Below are 17,740 nucleotides of genomic sequence, written 5' to 3' on the forward strand. Positions count from 1 at the left end.
TGGGGTCACGCCGGCGTCACGCCGGTGCCACATGGTGTCACACCCCTGCTACCTGGGGTCACGCCGGCGTCACGCCGGTGCCACATGGTGTCACACCCCTGGAACCTGGGGTCACGCCGGCGTCACGCCGGTGCCACATGGTGTCACACCCCTGGAACCTGGGGTCACGCCGGCGTCACGCCGGTGCCACATGGTGTCACACCCCTGGAACCTGGGGTCACGCCGGCGTCACGCCGGTGCCACATGGTGTCACACCCCTGGAACCTGGGGTCACGCCGGCGTCACGCCGGTGCCACATGGTGTCAGACCCCTGCTACCTGGGGTCACGCCGGCGTCACGCCGGTGCCACATGGTGTCAGACCCCTGCTACCTGGGGTCACGCCGGCGTCACGCCGGTGCCACATGGTGTCACACCCCTGCTACCTGGGGTCACGCCGGCGTCACGCCGGTGCCACATGGTGTCAGACCCCTGCTACCTGGGGTCACGCCGGCGTCACGCCGGTGCCACATGGTGTCAGACCCCTGCTACCTGGGGTCACGCCGGCGTCACGCCGGTGCCACATGGTGTCAGACCCCTGCTACCTGGGGTCACGCCGGCGTCACGCCGGTGCCACATGGTGTCAGACCCCTGCTACCTGGGGTCACGCCGGCGTCACGCCGGTGCCACATGGTGTCAGACCCCTGCTACCTGGGGTCACGCCGGCGTCACGCCGGTGCCACATGGTGTCAGACCCCTGCTACCTGGGGTCACGCCGGCGTCACGCCGGTGCCACATGGTGTCAGACCCCTGCTACCTGGGGTCACGCCGGCGTCACGCCGGTGCCACATGGTGTCAGACCCCTGCTACCTGGGGTCACGCCGGCATCACGCCGGTGCCACATGGTGTTACACCCCTGGAACCTGGGGTCACGCCAGCATCATGGCACTATTACACAGTGTGTCACGTCATTCCGCCACCGTATGAGGTCAAAAATGTTATGAAAACTCCCAGGTAATGTTGCTTCATTGATGTGTGGCTAGTATAAGTCACTGATCACAGGGTATATTAATTTGCAGCGATGGGGGAGACCTGGACATACATCTGATAGTCATAACATGCACCAACTACTGCCCCAGGGGAAACCAGCTGCTCCAGACAGATGTGTTGCCTTTTCTGGGGCTAGGACAGGCCGCATTAGCCTGGTGCAGCTGTTGCCTCGGCCAGCGGCAAGGTCAGGAGGAAACGTCTAACGGCGGCTCATGCTGGGTCTGAGGCAGTCAGACCGCGCCAGGGACTTCGGGGCTTTAAATAGAAATGGCAACGTCAGGCCTGACCGTTCCCAGTGTACAGTCAGCTCGGCAGCAGCCCCCTGGGCAGTGGGGCAGAAGGGGATATTGAGCAGAGCTGCTGCCATGTGAAATAACTATGGTAGGGAGCAGCTGTAACGTGACCGGCTGGAAGATGGCAGAGGTGCTCGGGTCGCTGGGAATTCAGTGCTACATGTCACCCGTTCACGTACAGTGTGACGTCCCAGCAGGTGTACGTGAACCAGGAGCGGGTATCGGGGGATCAGAGCTGCTCTTGTGTGTGTGTTGTAATGAACCAGCTTTGTGTCGCTGAATGAGTGTGCCAGGCCACAGGCAAGATAAAGGATCTACTATTGCTGTTATAGGGGAGTTCTCCTGTAGCGCAGGCTGGAGATGTGCCTGTGCAGGGGGTGTGAATCCCAGCTTCTTGTGTGTGTGAGATTTCCCCAGTTGTGTTCCACAACACAGGGCGGGCAAACGGACCAACATTTCAAATTCATTTCAGGGAGAACTGTGACCCTCCCCGATCAGGCCCCCCATGGCCTGTGCTCCCTGTCCTGCCGACCCTCTCCAATCCAGCCCCCAGGCCTGTGCTCCCCAACTTCCCCTGACTTTCACCGATCCACCCTCCCATCCTCCCGACCCTCACTGATCTGACCCCCCCACCTGTGCTCCCCAACCTCCCCTGACCTTTACCAATCCACCCCCCCATCCTGTGCTCCTCCCCGACCCGCACAGATCCAACCTCCCCCATCCTGTGCTCCTCCCTGACCCTCACGGATCCACCCCCCCATCTTCCCGACGCTCACCAATCCGAACCCTCAACCTGTGTTCCTCCCACTGACCCTCACTGATCCAACCCCCCGACCTGTGCTCCTCTCCCTGACCCTCACCGATCCAACCCCCCGGCCTGTGCTCCTCTCCCTGACCCTCACTGATCCAACCCCCTTACCTGTGCTCCTCCCCTGACCCTCACCAATCCAACCCCCCCAACCTGTGCTCCTCCCCCTGACCCTCACTGATCCACCCCTCCAACCTGTGCTCCTCCCCCCGACCCTCACTGATCCACCCCCCCATCCTGTGCTCCTCCCCCAACCCTCAGAGATCCAACCCCCCCAGCCTGTGCTCCCCATCCCTCTGACCCTCTCTGTTCCAGCCCCCAATCCTGTGCTCCCCTTCCCTGTGTGTTGGAGTCAGTGTTAGAATTCAAGGATTCCTGGCCCCCAGTCTTGTGCTCTGCACCCCCCATTTTTTCTAATTGCTTTGTTTGATGCACCCCATTCATTTACGTGTGTGTTGCTTCATGCTGTAAACACTGTGCCTACCTGGGACTCTGCATTTTCATGATGCTGCAAACCCCAGCATGCAGAACTCCAAGGCAACACTGGGGACAGACCCCAGCTCCTCCAGCTCAGTGAGCACAGGCCCCTACCACTTGAGCTAATAGAGGGTCCCCGTCAGCAGTATTGGGCTTATGACACACAGTTGAGCAGTTCTTATAACCAAAAGAAGCTCGGTGGTACTCAACCTTTTCTGTACAGGGATCCCTCTCCCACCTACTTGGGATCTAGTCAGGATCCACCCTCCATTTAGCAGTAGAGGAAGAGCAAGATGGTTGCAATACCGATACCTCTTCATGTTGCCATGTTGATTACCCAGATAGTGATGGTGGCAAGTGGGCTGAGGCCAGAGAACCCTCTGCTAGCACCATGGGTAGAGCAAGAATATTTGATGGCCCCTCCAGGCGACTCTGGGAAACCCCTCGTCCCTCTTGCTCATCTCCGTGTATTGGGATTTGGAAGTTCTTGCCTGAGTGTCATGGCTGAACCACAGCAGTAACCGGAGTGCAAGAACCTGTCGGCTTCAGTGACTTATCCCTTACCGTAACCCAGCCTCTCCCAGCGAGTCATTATTCATCGTATGCTCACGAGCCCACGTTTCCGGAGCTGGCGCAGCTAGGACAGTGTAAGGCAGCGGCCGGGACACCGACACGACAAGCTGCATCCTGGAGTTTCTAGTCTGCCGCTGGAACAACCAGCGTTCACTCTGTGTTCTAGCACTGGGCTCCCTCCAGCCCAATCTGAGCAAAACAAGACTTCTGGCAGCTGTGAGGGAGAGGGGGGAATTTTCAAAGACATTCGGGGGATCGAAAATCACCTCCTCAAAACCTGAACAGAACAGGTGGGGCATCAGGCAATCGGGCAGCAAACTGATGGTGGCAAGTTGAGCAGCCCGTTCATCTGACCCCCTCACCCTTCCCTCCCCACTTCTCCCCTCCTGCTGTTCTACTGACGGAATCCCATCAGTTGAAGACCTAGTCAATTTTACTCAAGAGTTACAAGCAAGTTCAGGTCCAACTTCTGCCCTTTGGTCTGCTGGGCAAAATTGGGGGTTTTACCATTGCATTTACCTTTACAGTTGTTCTCCCTCCTTCCCTCCCTCACACAGACAGCAGGGAATCTCATTAAGGTCTCGATCCTTCAGTTGGATCCACGCAGGCCTGGCCCTGTGCCCACCTGCAGCCATAAAAGGGGGTGGGGGTCCTTTCTCCCCAAGGGAAGTGATCGCAGGAGGTTGTGTGTTACAGCTGTCAGACAGAAACATGCACTAAAGGCGTAGGGCCTCTCTTGAAGCCTGGCTGGAGTGTAGCAAAGGTGGGAAAGGAATGGAGAAGGCAATAAATAACCCTATTGAAGTAAATAGCAGGCAGGAACCTCTCCAGAACAAACATTCCAGGACCCTCCCAGTGCTCGCAGCTCCACTCTCAGGCAGAACAGAGGAACAATGATCACTTTGTTAATCCCTTGGTGTCAAATCCAGTGACTTTGGCCCCTCACTACCTGTCCCCTTTTTTCCTTAACCACTCTGCTGAGATATTACCAGCAGCCTTCCCTCCTGGAGGGGTGGTCAGCCTGAGGAACAAGGATGGTGGCCCACATCAGACATGCCAACTGGGGCAGAAGCTGGAGCTAGGGCTGATTAGGATTAGCTCAACCTGGCCTGGATGAGCCTCCTCCTTGCTACAGGTTTCAGAGTAGCAGCCGTGTTAGTCTGTATTCGCAAAAAGAAAAGGAGGACTTGTGGCACCTTAGAGACTAACCAATTTATTTGAGCATAAGCTTTCGTGAGCTACAGTGCCCCTATCTGTCAATCAGGGAAGGATGGGGTGGCGGGATGCACAGACACAAATGGGAGATAGGGGCTCCGCTTTCAATGGGAATTGGGTGCCTTAAGGACTCTCCAGTAACCAAATGGTTAATAATATACTCTCCCACCCAGTGCATGAAGGCCCCCTTCTATTACTGTGACAAATCCATTCATTGAATGAAAGCCAGCAAAACCCAGACTGCCCCAAGCTCAGAGCGAGCTGAGGCGAGAGTTTCTTTCTTCTGTGGTTTGTTTTTAAAACCTGTGCGACCTTCTCCCACCTCAGACACAGCTGCCGAGGTCTGAACGCTGAGTGCGTCTGTCCATTCGCTCCCACTGCCCCTTTCCATCTAAGAAAATATAGACCAGCCAGAAGTGCAGGTTCTTAAAAGGAGCCTTTCTCCATTTTATTTTGCTGGAATAAAAACCCCTCACAGTCAGATATTGATCTAGAGAGATAGCTAGAGATACGTATACATATAGATCTTTACATATATATATACACACCTATCTCTATATGGACATATATATATATGTACACTGTAGAAAATCCAAAAGGCAGTGACTCTTCACAACATTATAACCCGATGGGGATGTACAATAGACTAGTCGATTGTGAAATGTGCTGGAGGTTTAACAATAGGTTTCTAAATGGATACATCTTTGCTGTACAAAAAGTCCAGGGTTTTTTGTTTTGTTTTGTTTTAATTTCTTTTCTTTAAACACATTTACCAGAGGCACAGTTAATGCGACGGTGTCTGAATGTGGACATGAGCCACACTTAGGTTTGTTTTAATTAAAACTTATTCTTTTGAAAGTATATGTTTTCGTGGATGTTTTTTCCAAGTCTTGCTAGACGGAGTTCAGAGAAACCCATCAAAAGTCAACGTGGAACACAGGGGAACAGTTTAACTTCTGGTTTGAATTCACAGTAAGAGCAGATAGTGAGTAAGAAACAAAACGCACAAGGTCAGGACTTAGCTGCAGAAGATCAGGACTTACATTTACAGTAGGGCTGTCCCAAGTGTTGCCTGCAGGTCTATACGGATTCCAAAGAAGCCGCCCGCAGCTAACCCAACCCCTACCATCGGCAGGGCCAGGCTCCAACCTGTTCAGCTGTGGGGTTTTTATTGCTGGTGAACCCAGACAACGTTAGGCCAGATCCTCAGCTGGCCTAAGTTGGCATCTCTCCACCAAAGTCAAGAGAGCTATGTGGACTGCCAGCAGCTGAGGATCTGGCTCACTGTTGCTGTAAAGGAACAGACACAAGACAGAGACAAGCAAATAAGCCATGGAAATTTAGTTTTGATTTAAAAAACCCAATGTAAATGCAAAGGCAGGTTGGACACACTCCTGGCAGGTCACCTGTCAGGGTCCCACATGCCTGGGTGCTCCCGGTTCACCGCTTTTAGAAGAGCAAATGTCAGACTTAGAGAAGATCTGAGGAAGTGCAAATGAAAACACCCTTCAGAGGTTCCAGCTCAGAACCTGACTCTGTCATCACATGGTAAGAAACTGCATAGGCATTTGGTTTGCTCAGCACACTACTAGGGTGTGGCATTTTGCACCAGTGGGGTAGATCTGCCCATGTGGTTTTGTTCCTCCAGTCATCCAAAAGGAGCCAAGGTGCCATCCCAATAGACTAGAGAAATACAGTGTCTTCCTAAGAGATGGGCTCAAAATGATACTCTGGATCCAACCTGCCCATACTTGGATTCTGACCAAGTTTGGATCCCAGTCCAAAATTCAGAGCTGCCCCGGTCTCTGTTTGGATCTGAATATAGCAAACTATGGCTGTAAAAGTATGGACACAATGGTTGCCAGTGGGGATCAAACTGGTACCTTCAATGCCATAAACACAAGCCCTCCCGCCTGAGTTAAAGGACTCCTTCTGTCAAGAAGCAGAAAGCTGTTATAGTTGCAGGGGCCAGCCCCTAGAGGGAGACATGATCATGCATACTAGGGGATTCTGATTCACAGAAATCTGAATCACAGCCCAGGGAAGGCAATGGAAAGACTCCCACTTACTCAGATGGAGTCTGAACCAGGGCTTGGGCCAATGTATTACACAAACTCTGGGGAAACTCCAATCTCAAGTCAAACTCTGTAGCTTGGGCCCATCCCTCATCCAAATGTCATAGTCCTGGCTCCAAGGGAAGAAAGCTATGGGCTTCTTATACGCATGGTCTGACATTAGGAGCATCTAAAGGCCCCATCAGAATGGATGGCTCTGCCTGACAGTATCTGGAGCAGGAAACAGCTACAGCTAAATCTTGCTCGACAATTAAATATCTTTGTAAGGGAAAGCCAAGATTGATTTCTTCTGAGAAAATAACCATTCAAATCCAGAAAAGTACAATCCTTGCTCTTCAGGTGCCTTGCCTGACACTGGGCCAAGCTATGGATTTTATAATATATTCAAGGATTTATGATCTAAACGAACAGACTCACCTACCAATTTGAGCCATATCCCCAATGTCTCCAATAGACCACCCTGTGTCTAACTTAGCTCCGGAGCCCTGTCTTCCATTTGATCTGCTAAGAGAGGTCTCCATTAACAAGCTGGCGTTTGCTAATAGTTCCCACATTGCAGTAGTCATGACTGTCATTGTTTCCCTTTCCACTCAGATCAAGAGTGATCTGTGGGACCTGTGGGGGAGGGGGAGGTGGCAACAGCTGTGTACATATGTAACATCTGGCAAACGAAGTTCTAAGGGATCCGTCCCCCACTTGCTGCTCTGCGGTGTGTATGAGGCATTGCACTGTGGCTTGCTGCTCGGTTTGGAATGGTTTTCCAGCACGGTTGCAGCCAGCTGGCTGCAGTTGTAACACTGTTTGAGCCCCCACCTAATGCACTGACAAGCCATGTGACAATGGCGCATGCTAGGCAAATATAGGCAGAGCATGAGAACTACATTACTTGGGAGCGAGTTCGGAGCATGTTATTGGCTAGCACAAGTTGTTCCAAGAAATATCTGCACACACTGGACCGGGAAATCATGGGGATCAATAGTTGTGCTGGAAAACAGGTGACAAGCACAGCTCCCAGAGAGGCAATCCTGAATTGGCTGTAGCTAGCATAGGTCAAGCTCTAAACACAGATGGGGATGACAGGGCAGATCCTGCTAATAATTTCATGGCAAAGGAGCTGCCAAAGGCAGCTGATTACTAACAGAAGATGGTTCCTAAGAAAAGAAGGGCAATAGTTCCTTAATAGTGGAAGATCCAGGCCTTTCTGCGATCCCCCGTATAGTAGGCACTGAGATTCACCCTGCCAGGGGCTGACTCCCGCTGGCTTGCCGAGCCAGTTGCTAGGAGTTCCAAAGGGAAGGGGAAATGGAGCGATGGCTCGTAGGTGCGACATCTCTCAGGGGCGCTTGCACGGTGGTCCCAGGCAATGTGCTGGGGCAACTTCCATGGTGTTTGGAGAAGGGCCTTGAGGGCAAATGTCCTGGTGGGGCAGAAGTGGTCATGTGTGTGGATTTTGTGTCTTAGGCTACAGGGGTAAAAACAGGAGAATTCTTCGCACTGTATCAAATGTGGGGCCAACCAGGCCTTCACTGCTGTCACTGTGCTGCACATCCTGGCTGCTGAAACCTGCCCCAGCAGCTCGGTTCCTCACTACTTGAGCTAATGGCCTATTGCCACCAGGTGTGAACAGCATAGGTCCTATAACGCAGTGCCAATTCCATCCAGCAGTGGGCAGTAGTTCACACACATTAGCCTGATCACTGCAGAGCACATTAGCATGCCCCTTGTGCCAAACCGTGGCCCGCTGTGGCCTTGAGCCCCGCATCAGTCGGTGAGACATCACTACCTCCAGGAAGTTTATTCTTTGTGAGGGACATTTAATAAGTTCTCTCCTATGAGGCGAGGGGCACAAGGGGGTAGGGGGGGAAAGGCTGTTCCCTTTGTTCTCCCATAGCACTTTCAAAATAGGGCTCTCTCAGGCAGCACATTATATTTTTCTTACCCCTTTCAGATGGAGATCTCAGGGCATCTTACAAAGGCTGTCCCTCTCTGGGCATTTCTTCTGGGCATCCAAGCCTCAGAAGAAGAATGGAGGGAGCTTAATGGCCTTGTCTAGGTGGGCTTTGTGGAAGGTACGCACCAAAGCAACAACAGGACGTCAACATCTCAGGTTCTCCACAGGACTATCAATGGGTAGAAGGAACACAGAGATAAGCAGGAGAGCAAGGGCCCAATCCAGGGAGATGGAGAACACCCCCCATTCCTATTGGAGTCAATGGGGGCTTGAGGATGCTGAGCACCTTGTCGGATGAGGCCTGTAGTCCAGAACTTAGCTCTTGAAAATGATTTCTGCTCCTACAGTCACCCACATAGAAGTTACAGAAGTTTCTTTTTTTGTTTTGTTTAATAATCATATATACAGAACTAGACCATTATTTACATCCAAGTACACTTGTCTCTGTATAATTTAGCAGCATATAGTATATGATTCGGTTCCTATTTCCGTTAATAAGCACTTCACACAAAAAACCATCAGTGATTTTCCTACAGTTTTACACTAGCAACGATATTGTTTGCTTGTCTGTTTGCAGCGATGCGGTTGATCGCCAGTCAGTAGATTGGTGGAGGCTAAGCAGTACTGGGCATAGCTAGGTGCGCAGTTTTAATCTCTAATCCTTTCCCGTATGGCCATTACACACCTGCTGCTCTGGAGACAAGCCAAAGCAACGCAGGTGTGACGTCTTAAAGCAATAAAAGCAAAATCATGGAAGAAAAACAAACACATAAAGAAATAAAGGATCCCATTCTTCCCTCCCTTACACGAGTGTAACTCATTTGAGCCAAACCTGCAGCTAATGTACGTCCGGAGCTCTGCGGCAAGGAAGTTATGCGGATGCACATCAGCCAAAGATCTGCCCTACTGACTTCAATGGAGTCGTTAAGGATCAGAACCTTCTGCTTGGCAACCCACCAGCAAGAGGCACCTCAGGCAGCTCGCTGGGGCATTAGCTCCATGCTGACCTGGGAGGGAAGAATGCCCGTTCCTGAATCACCAGCCTAACTTCTGAGCGCACCTCGGGTATTCGGTGCGGCTCTCCCACCAAAGGAATGGAGGGCTCAGAGCTGCGTAGTTCAAGAGATCTGAGTAGATCCCAATCCAAGGTGACATATCTGCAGGAAGAAAGGTAATGACACACGACCAGAGGGGTGGGAACAGGCACTTTCCGCCTGTAAGGTGGAAACTCTCTGCACAACACCCTCTCCTGTCCTTAAGTGGCTCTGTGGTCCCTAAAATCGGCAGTGTGTCCAGCAGAATGAGTCCGTTTTCCACCCAACAGTTTTGGTGGGGACTCAGGGAAAGGAAGGGAACGGGATTGTGCACTTGCTGGCATTTCGGCAAAACATCTGCCTACAGGATTCACGGGGTAAGTAACCTCAAAAGGGGGCAACCTCAAAAGGGGGCCCTCAGCTACCCTCTTGTAATGGCAACACACGGGTGGGCGTCATACACAAAGAACAATTTGCAGCACAATCACCCTGCAGAAAAGTCACGCCTGGCTAATCTAGTGGCCTTCTATGATGAGATAACTGGTTCTGTGGATGAGGGGAAAGCAGTGGACATGTTATTCCTTGACTTTAGCAAAGCTTTTGGAACGGTCTCCCACAGTATTCTTGCCAGCAAGTTAAAGAAGTATGGGCTGGATGAATGGACTATAAGGTAGATAGAAAGCTGGCTAGATCATCGGGCTCAATAGGTGGTGATCAATGGCTCCATGTCTAGTTGGCAGCCGGTATCAAGCAGAGTGCCCCAAGGGTCGGTCCTGGGGCCAGTTTTGTTCAACATCTTCATTAATGATCTGGAGGATGGTGTGGATTGCACCCTCAGCAAGTTTGCAGATGACACTAAACTGGGAGGAGCGGTAGTTACGCTGGAAGGTAGGGATAGGATACAGAGGAACCTAGACAAATTATAGGATTGGGCCAAAAGAAATCTGATGAGGTTCAACAAGGACAAGTGCAGAGTCCAGAAGAAGCCCATGCACCGCTACAGACCAGGGACCAAATGGCTAGGCAGTGGTTCTGCAGAAAAGGACCTAGGGGTTACAGTGGACAAGAAGCTGGATATGAGTCAGTTTGCCCTTGTTGCCAAGAAGGCCAATGGCATTTTGGGCTGTATAAGTAGGGGCATTGCCAGCAGATGGAGGGACATGATCATTCCCCTCTATTCAACATTGGTGAGGCCTCATCTGGAGTACTGTGTCCAGTTTTGGGCCCCACACTACAAGAAGGATGTGGAAAAATTGGAAAGCGTCCAGCAGAGTGCCACAAAAATGATTAGAGGACTGGAACACATGACTTATGAGGAGAGGCTGAGGGAACTGGGATTATTTAGTCTTCAGAAGAGAAGAATGAGGAGGGATTTGATAGCTGCTTTCAACTACCTGAAAGGGGGTTCCAAAGAGGATGGATCTAGACTGTTCTCCTTGTTCTGTCATCTGCTACCATTGAGTAATGGTCTCAAATTGCAGTAGGGGAGGTTTAGGTTGGATATTAGGAAAAATTTTTTCACTAGGACGGTGGTGAAGCACTGGAATGTGTTACCTAGGGAGGTGGTAGAATCTCCTTCCTTTGAGGTTTTTAAGGTCAGGCTTGACAGAGCCCTGGCTGGGATGATTTAGTTGGAGATTGGTCCTGCTTTGAGCAGGGGGTTGGACTAGATGACCTCCTGAGGTCCCTTCCAACCCTGATATTCTATGATTCTATGAAATGGTGACTTTGCTGAGTCTGGCTTGTTAAAGTGTCTGGCTAATTTGCATAGAAAACAGCCAGTTAAGTAAGGGGCGGTGGAGTGTTCAAGGTTCAGCTTTTTCTTGGATTTCCCTTTGCACTGGCTGATTCCTATCACAGCCTTAATGTCTCTTAAACATCGCCAGATCCTCAGCTAGTCTAGCTCCGACTTCAGTGGAGTGACACTCATTTACAGTAGCTGAGGTTCTGGCCCAGAATCTTCACCCCCCCGCCCCCCCGATCAATGGTGGACAATGGACATTAAGGGTGGTCTTAAAACACACCACCTGCCTGTTTACTCAAAGATCTGGGATGCTACAGTGCATTGGATAAATATGCATTTAGGGGCTTTTTAATGCATGGATTGTTGGCCTCCCTACTCTGGGACACACCTAGGGTATATCTACAAAGCAACTAGACGCCTCTGAGTGTGCCAGCCAACTCTGGCTCATGGGACTCGGCTGTTTCATTGCTGTATAGACTTCTGGGACCCTCACAGGGTCCTAGAGCCCAGGCTGCACCCCAAGCCCGGAATTCTACACAGCACTGAAACAGCCCCACAGCCCAAGCTCCCACCCCGAAGCCTGAGTCAGCTGGCATGGGCTAGCCGCGGGTTTTTCTTTGCTGTGTAGACATACCCTGAAGGAGCTTTCAGGAAGTGTACTATTGATCTGATTAGATCACTCTTTATTTAGGGAATGTTCCTGCAGAACACGTAAATCTGCAGTCAGGGTCTGTTCTGCACTTGTTAGGCATCAGTAGGAATCTCAGGTATGTATTGAGTGGGTAGATGGCAACAATGTGAACTGCTAGCTGATGCTAACACAGGTTAACATCAGGGGTGTGAACATTCTCAAAGGCTGATTGGGGCCCTTTAGAATGATAGGGGGAACTCCTGGCACCACTGAATTCAGTGGGAGTTTTGCCATCAACTTCATTTGAACCAGAATTTCACCCCTAGTAATGGAGGAGCTGTAACAGGTCCTGGGACTCATCCCATTCGGAGTGTGGATCCTGTTCCCCTAAACATCGTCTTGTTAAATGATGGCCTGAAAAATGACATGTAAGGTTGGTCTGAAATCTATTAAAAATATTTGTAGTTGCTCAGCCCTTTTCCCTTCCATCCAAGGAGCTCAGAGCTCTTTGGGGACAGGAATAAATTCATCCCTGCAAGGTAGGGAAGGATGGTTATCCTGGTACAATTCATGGGGAAACTGAGGCATAGCAAGGTGGCTTGCCCCAGCTCACACAAACAGAAATCAGACACCCCACCCCCCCCATCGCTTAACTCATGAAGAAGCCTAACTCTGAAGGTTTAGGGCACTCAGCCCGTCACGCTGACTGATGGGGACTCAGGGTGCTCAGCACTTTGCAGGATCCAGCCCTCACAGGGTAGGCAGGTGGCCAGCTCCATTCAAGTCAAGGGAGTTACTCTGCTTTACGCCAGCTGAGGAACTGGCCTAGCTAATTTAAAAGGACAGAAATAGGGCCTAATTTCGTACACGCTTAATTCAGCCTTCGCACACAAACTAGGCATTTGCAGACCCATGTGGCCCAGGTATGGTTCCAACAGGCCAACATGCATATTAGACACGCCCCACTGCAGGTGCACAGAACGTTTGCCTGTGGAATTGCACTGCCTGCTGCTGAAAGCCAGGCTGCAGCTCTCCAGGAACTGTAACTGCAGGCACCGGGGAGGGAAAACGCCCTGGCCTGGAAACGGTGCCAGGTCCAATGTTCTAGCCGAGCCCTATTCGCTGGTGTCTGCATGCTGCTCTATGCACACAGCCTCAGCCCTGTGCACCCTCAAGCAGCACTTATTATGGCCAACTCTGCTGCCTGGCTGGGGTGGATTAACGACTGGCACCTGGAAACCTGAGCAGGGACACAATTGCACCACTAAAAATGGGCAGCTCAGCGAGAAATCAAGCTTGCAATGCTAATGCCAGGTCTCGTCCATTGCTAAGACTGGAATGCAATAATGTGCCCTGCTGAAGCCCTTGTCGACGGATGGTGGCTGGGAAGCAATGCCCCCTCCCGCACCGTCCTGGCTCTGTAGACAGAGATGACGGTGGCTAAGGTTGCTCCTCTTCATATGACTGGGAGCTTTGCCACTGATCTTGCTCCCACTGACGTCAATCTCCCTCCTACTGTAAGTGCTTCCGCTCCCATAACTGGTCTACAGGGAACATGGTCAGAGCCTGACTCCTTTCTCACAAGGATGTTATACTGGAGTCATTCCATTGACTTCAACGGAGCAGAAACTGATTTAGGGCCTCATCCAAAGCCTGTTAAGTCAATGAGACTCTTTCTACTGGGCTTTGCATCAGGCCCACCCGGTATATTCAGTATGTGAACCCCATCTCCAAGAGCCAGGCCCACTCCTTGTCCTACATAGCCCACACCAAGATCAGGACAGTGCCATTTGGCCATCAATCCAAGGCCGTTTCTGAGACAGCTGGCTTGGGTTCGTCTCTGGGACGGCCAGTTTCACAGGTATTTGCTTTAGTTTTTGCTGGACTGATGCCATATATTTTCTTTGCCTCCCCTAGCACAAGAGCAGCAGGGGGAAAACTGAGGAGCCCTCAAGATCAATTGCTGTTTCCCAGGACAGGCTGCGACAGGTCATCCCGCTAGATGCCTTCACTTGTACAGCAACAACGACCATTGTCATCCACCAGCACCACCCGTAGCCCATGCTGGTCCCTGCTGGCGCCTGCTCAAAGGGCAAAGTCAGCTGGGAAAACAACAGACAAACTCCCTGAGAACTGGTCAGTTTCTCCATTCTCTAGTGAGCCCTGCTTGCTGACTGCTGGGCTTCCCCCAAGATGTTCTAAATCCCAACCAAAGTTCAACCCCCCCCGAGGAATTGTGAGCCACCAGCTCGTAGTGAGAGCTCAGCTAAGGGGACATATGGAAAATAAGCAGCTTCCATGCTTTTCTTGGCTGCTCTTTTCCCAGTGCTGAGCCTCTCATCCTGCCTTTCTCGCTCAGTACACGCTTGGGCCTGAATGCTCACTGAAATCACCGTGTAGGGCTTTGCGTCGCTGCTCATTCTACACCCTTTGTTCCTTCTAGCTCTGCCTCTGGAAAGGACACCGGGCCTCCTCCTGAGTTACACTGAGTCTCCCGCACACCACTGCTTCCAACTGAGTCCCATTTGAAGACCCCTTTACACTTCCGGAAGGGTGTGACACATCCTTAGTAGGAGACAGAATCAGGCCCATTTATGGCTGAATGCTGCCCTTGGGTCCAGGTGTGAGACTTGGCGATTGTGCACCTGCATCTGCAGGCAGAACTGGGCCCCTAGGATTTTCCTGCGGCTCCGACTCAGTATGGTTCTTAAGCACATGCCTAGCTGAGGCCTTTGTTGAACTGGGGCCTAACTTCCTATGCGAGGGTCTTAACTCCTGCCACATCTATACATGGTGCTGATGCTTGTTCACTAGCAGAGCAGAGTCTGCAAATGTGTGGGTGGTTTCCTGAGGCCCTTTTGTAACTAGGCCACCTCGACAGGGAACAACGGCAAGAGGAAATGCAACCCTGGCACCTTTCTTTGGGAATGGGATAGTGTCACCACTTGGCATCCCCCACGCGTTAATTTCTGGTTTGGACAAACATGGAAGGAGTTTGAATGCTTCTCTGAAGCTTACTCCAAGTTCTTTCCTCTGGGATCTCTCCTGAGGACTGGGAATTGCTGCCTGAATCACTGGGGATTCCTTATCTTGGCCAGGCCAGAAATACAGGAAAAACAGTGGGGTTTGCTACAATTTGCCATTTCTGCTTCTAGTCCTGGTCATTGTCAAGAAGTGGAAGGGGACGGGAATGTAAATAGCAAAGCGAAAGCACAGCATGTATTCGGAACCTCAAACGCAACTCTCGGGTCATTTTGGGCAGCGGTTGGTGTCGGCTCATTGTACCTCAACTGGCTTATTCTAACCCCTAGTGACATCATGGACCTTGGCAATTGTTAGCAATGTACTTGCTATAGAGACCTATCGGAATAGGGTCAAAGCCTGGTTTCACTGAAGTCAATGGCAAGCCTCCTACTGACTTCATTGGATTAGGCTGTCAGACAAGTATCATGGAGATAGGATACCGTGATGTGCTGAACTGCACGGTTCTTCTGATCCCAAGAGCTTTGCTCTGTTAGCCAATGTGGCTAAAATGCCCTGAAAAACATTGTCACTTTGCACTGTTTTGCTGCATGAACTGACAGGGAGGGGCGGGGGGGAGGAACAAATGGACAGGGCAGGGGAGTTGATGATGGTGGAAGGGATGGCAGCATATAGAGAAGTAACAGTCACGGCAGATTCCAAAAGGGCCACTGGGCCCTTCCTAGCTGTACCAGGAGAAACTGATGTAGCATCATCAATAGTATAACAATGTACACCCACGGTTAGTTTACTTACAGAGCACTGAGGAAGAGAGAAAGGGTGGGGGGTTTGGTGCATTTACACCTCTGGTGAAAAAGCACATCATCCTTAGGAAGATCACTGGCAGGAGTAGGTAGTACATGCACAGTAATAAAAATTACTTTTATTGACTTGGTCCCGTGTTAGATCTCAGTGGACTCTATGCGCTCTAGCCTGGATGGAGTCCATGGTTTTTTCTCCTCGGCGTAAGGTGGGCTGGTGGCCTTTGTGGTCATCTCATTCACCTTGTGCTCCAGGAGCTGGTTCTTCTGGTACATCTCCACGTAGTTCAGCTGTAACTGCTTCTGGTATTTGATCACCTTCTCCTTCTCCTCCTGCCACGTGCGCCGCTCCTCCTCAAAGTCCATCACCTGCTGCTCCAGCTGCTGGCGCTCCAGCTTCAGCTCCGTCTGGAGCCGCTCCACCTCCTTCTTCAGGGCAATGACACGGTCCTCGTTCTGGCGCTTCATCTTGGCCTCATCGCTCTCATAGGCCAAGGGGTCCCTTAGTTTCTCGGTGAGCTCTGCACTGAAATGGCCATGGTGCCCCATGCTGGCCAGCGTCTGCTTCAGGCCAGAGACCTCCAGCTCACAGTGGTTGAGTTTTTCCCTTAGCATCTGCACCTCATTCATCTTTCTCTGCAGCTCATTCTCGCAGATCTCCAGGTTGACAGTCTTGGAGCTGTAGGAGTCTTTCAGGGTGGTGATCTGCTCCTCCTTCTCTCTCAGGAAGTTCTTACCTTCTTTGAGCTGAGTCCGCAGCCCCACTATCTCGTTCAGTTTCTGAGAGACGTCAGCTTGGGAATCCTTCAGTTGTTGCTTGAGTAGTGAGATCTCACCAGCCTTCTGGCACACCTGGAAGAGCAAGCAAGAGCTATTCACAAGAGCACAACATGTGCAAAAGGCAATTTTCAGTGGCTTATAACTTGGCCAAATCAGAGTGGCTTTTCTTGGGGTGAGCAGGGGGGAAGTCCTTGACCCCAGAATTATCCCCCTTCTAAATCTTTTTGTTCCCACTCCAGTGCATGGAGGTGATAGAGCTCTTCAAAAAAACCCAAAGCAACATTAGGGCTCGGGTTGCTAATTTGGGTTGGACATATTCCTGGAGGTTTCATCACATGACATAATATTTAATTAAAGATTAAACTTTAATTCCTGGAGGCTCCAGGAGAATCCCAGAGGGTTGGCAACCCTAATTAGGGCAAATATGTTAACATTGGGAAAACTACTTCCTTTCGGCAAACGTTGTTCTTGGAAATGGCTGAAACTCACTTATAAAAATGAAGTCAGCCTGAGGCAGAGACCAGGAATGGAAAATTTCAGCCTGAACTGTTAAAATTTGGTAAACGTGTCAGCAACTGAAAACTGAGTCTGATAATGGAAAGGGTTAGGAAGCCTTAACTACAGGCATCACTGCCAATTAAATTAAAAAACAAAGCATATGAGCTGTGAATTCAAGGGTTTGTTTAAACACAGCAGTTCCGCCAGTTTAGTTGAAATCCGTTTAAAAACTGATTTACTTAACAGTGGTGCAAACCCTATGTGGACACACATCAGTTTAAACCTGACATACATCAGCTTAGCTGCCACCTACCAGCTGAACCAATATAAACCAGATTTAACCCAACTAAAGAGAGTGCACGTACAAAATTGCATCAGTTTAACTAAAATCAGTTTAAGAAGAGGTCACAGCTTCAGTTAATCCAGAGCAACTCAGTGTGTGGACGAAGCCTTGGCTGTATTACCACATGCCATAGAACAGATCAGAAGAAGCCTCCAAATCCGGATGTAACAAGGATAATAATAATTTGCACCAGTTATTGAGGGTGGTTGTGCCATTCTCACAACCTCTCCGCCACCAATGGGAGTAAGATAAAAGACGTTGACAGAGATAAAAGGCAAATGGGCACAATGGGAACCCCCATTTCTTTTCCCACCAGTTCATGCACTTCTAAAATCAGAGGACCCCAAAATGCTTCATGAACCCTAGCTCAAAACATCCCCATGGTATTATCATCCCACTGGGGAAAATAAGGTGCAAAGAGAGGTTCTATGACTTAAGAGTAGGCAGGCTGGGAAGAGAACCCAGTAGGCTGGAGTCCCGCCGTTCTGCTGTGGCCACAAGCACAACAC

General features: G+C 50.7%; 1 protein-coding gene across 6 annotated transcripts in view; it reads right to left on the reverse strand.

Moving 5' to 3' along the window:
- Positions 1 to 4,667: 4,667 nt before the first annotated feature.
- The window catches only part of LZTS3 (leucine zipper tumor suppressor family member 3), a 71,196-nt gene continuing 58,123 nt past the window's right edge, over positions 4,668 to 17,740 (reverse strand). For all 6 annotated transcript variants that reach the window (XM_073342957.2, XM_073342956.2, XM_073342960.2 and 3 more), the window contains one exon: positions 4,668 to 16,462. In XM_073342957.2, the coding sequence (XP_073199058.1) occupies positions 15,752 to 16,462 (711 nt within the window). In that variant the 3' untranslated portion in view covers positions 4,668 to 15,751. The remainder of the gene's footprint in view (positions 16,463 to 17,740) is intronic.

The sequence above is a fragment of the Lepidochelys kempii genome, chromosome 4 (genome assembly GCF_965140285.1).
Source record: "Lepidochelys kempii isolate rLepKem1 chromosome 4, rLepKem1.hap1, whole genome shotgun sequence".
Lineage (NCBI taxonomy): Eukaryota > Metazoa > Chordata > Testudines > Cheloniidae > Lepidochelys > Lepidochelys kempii.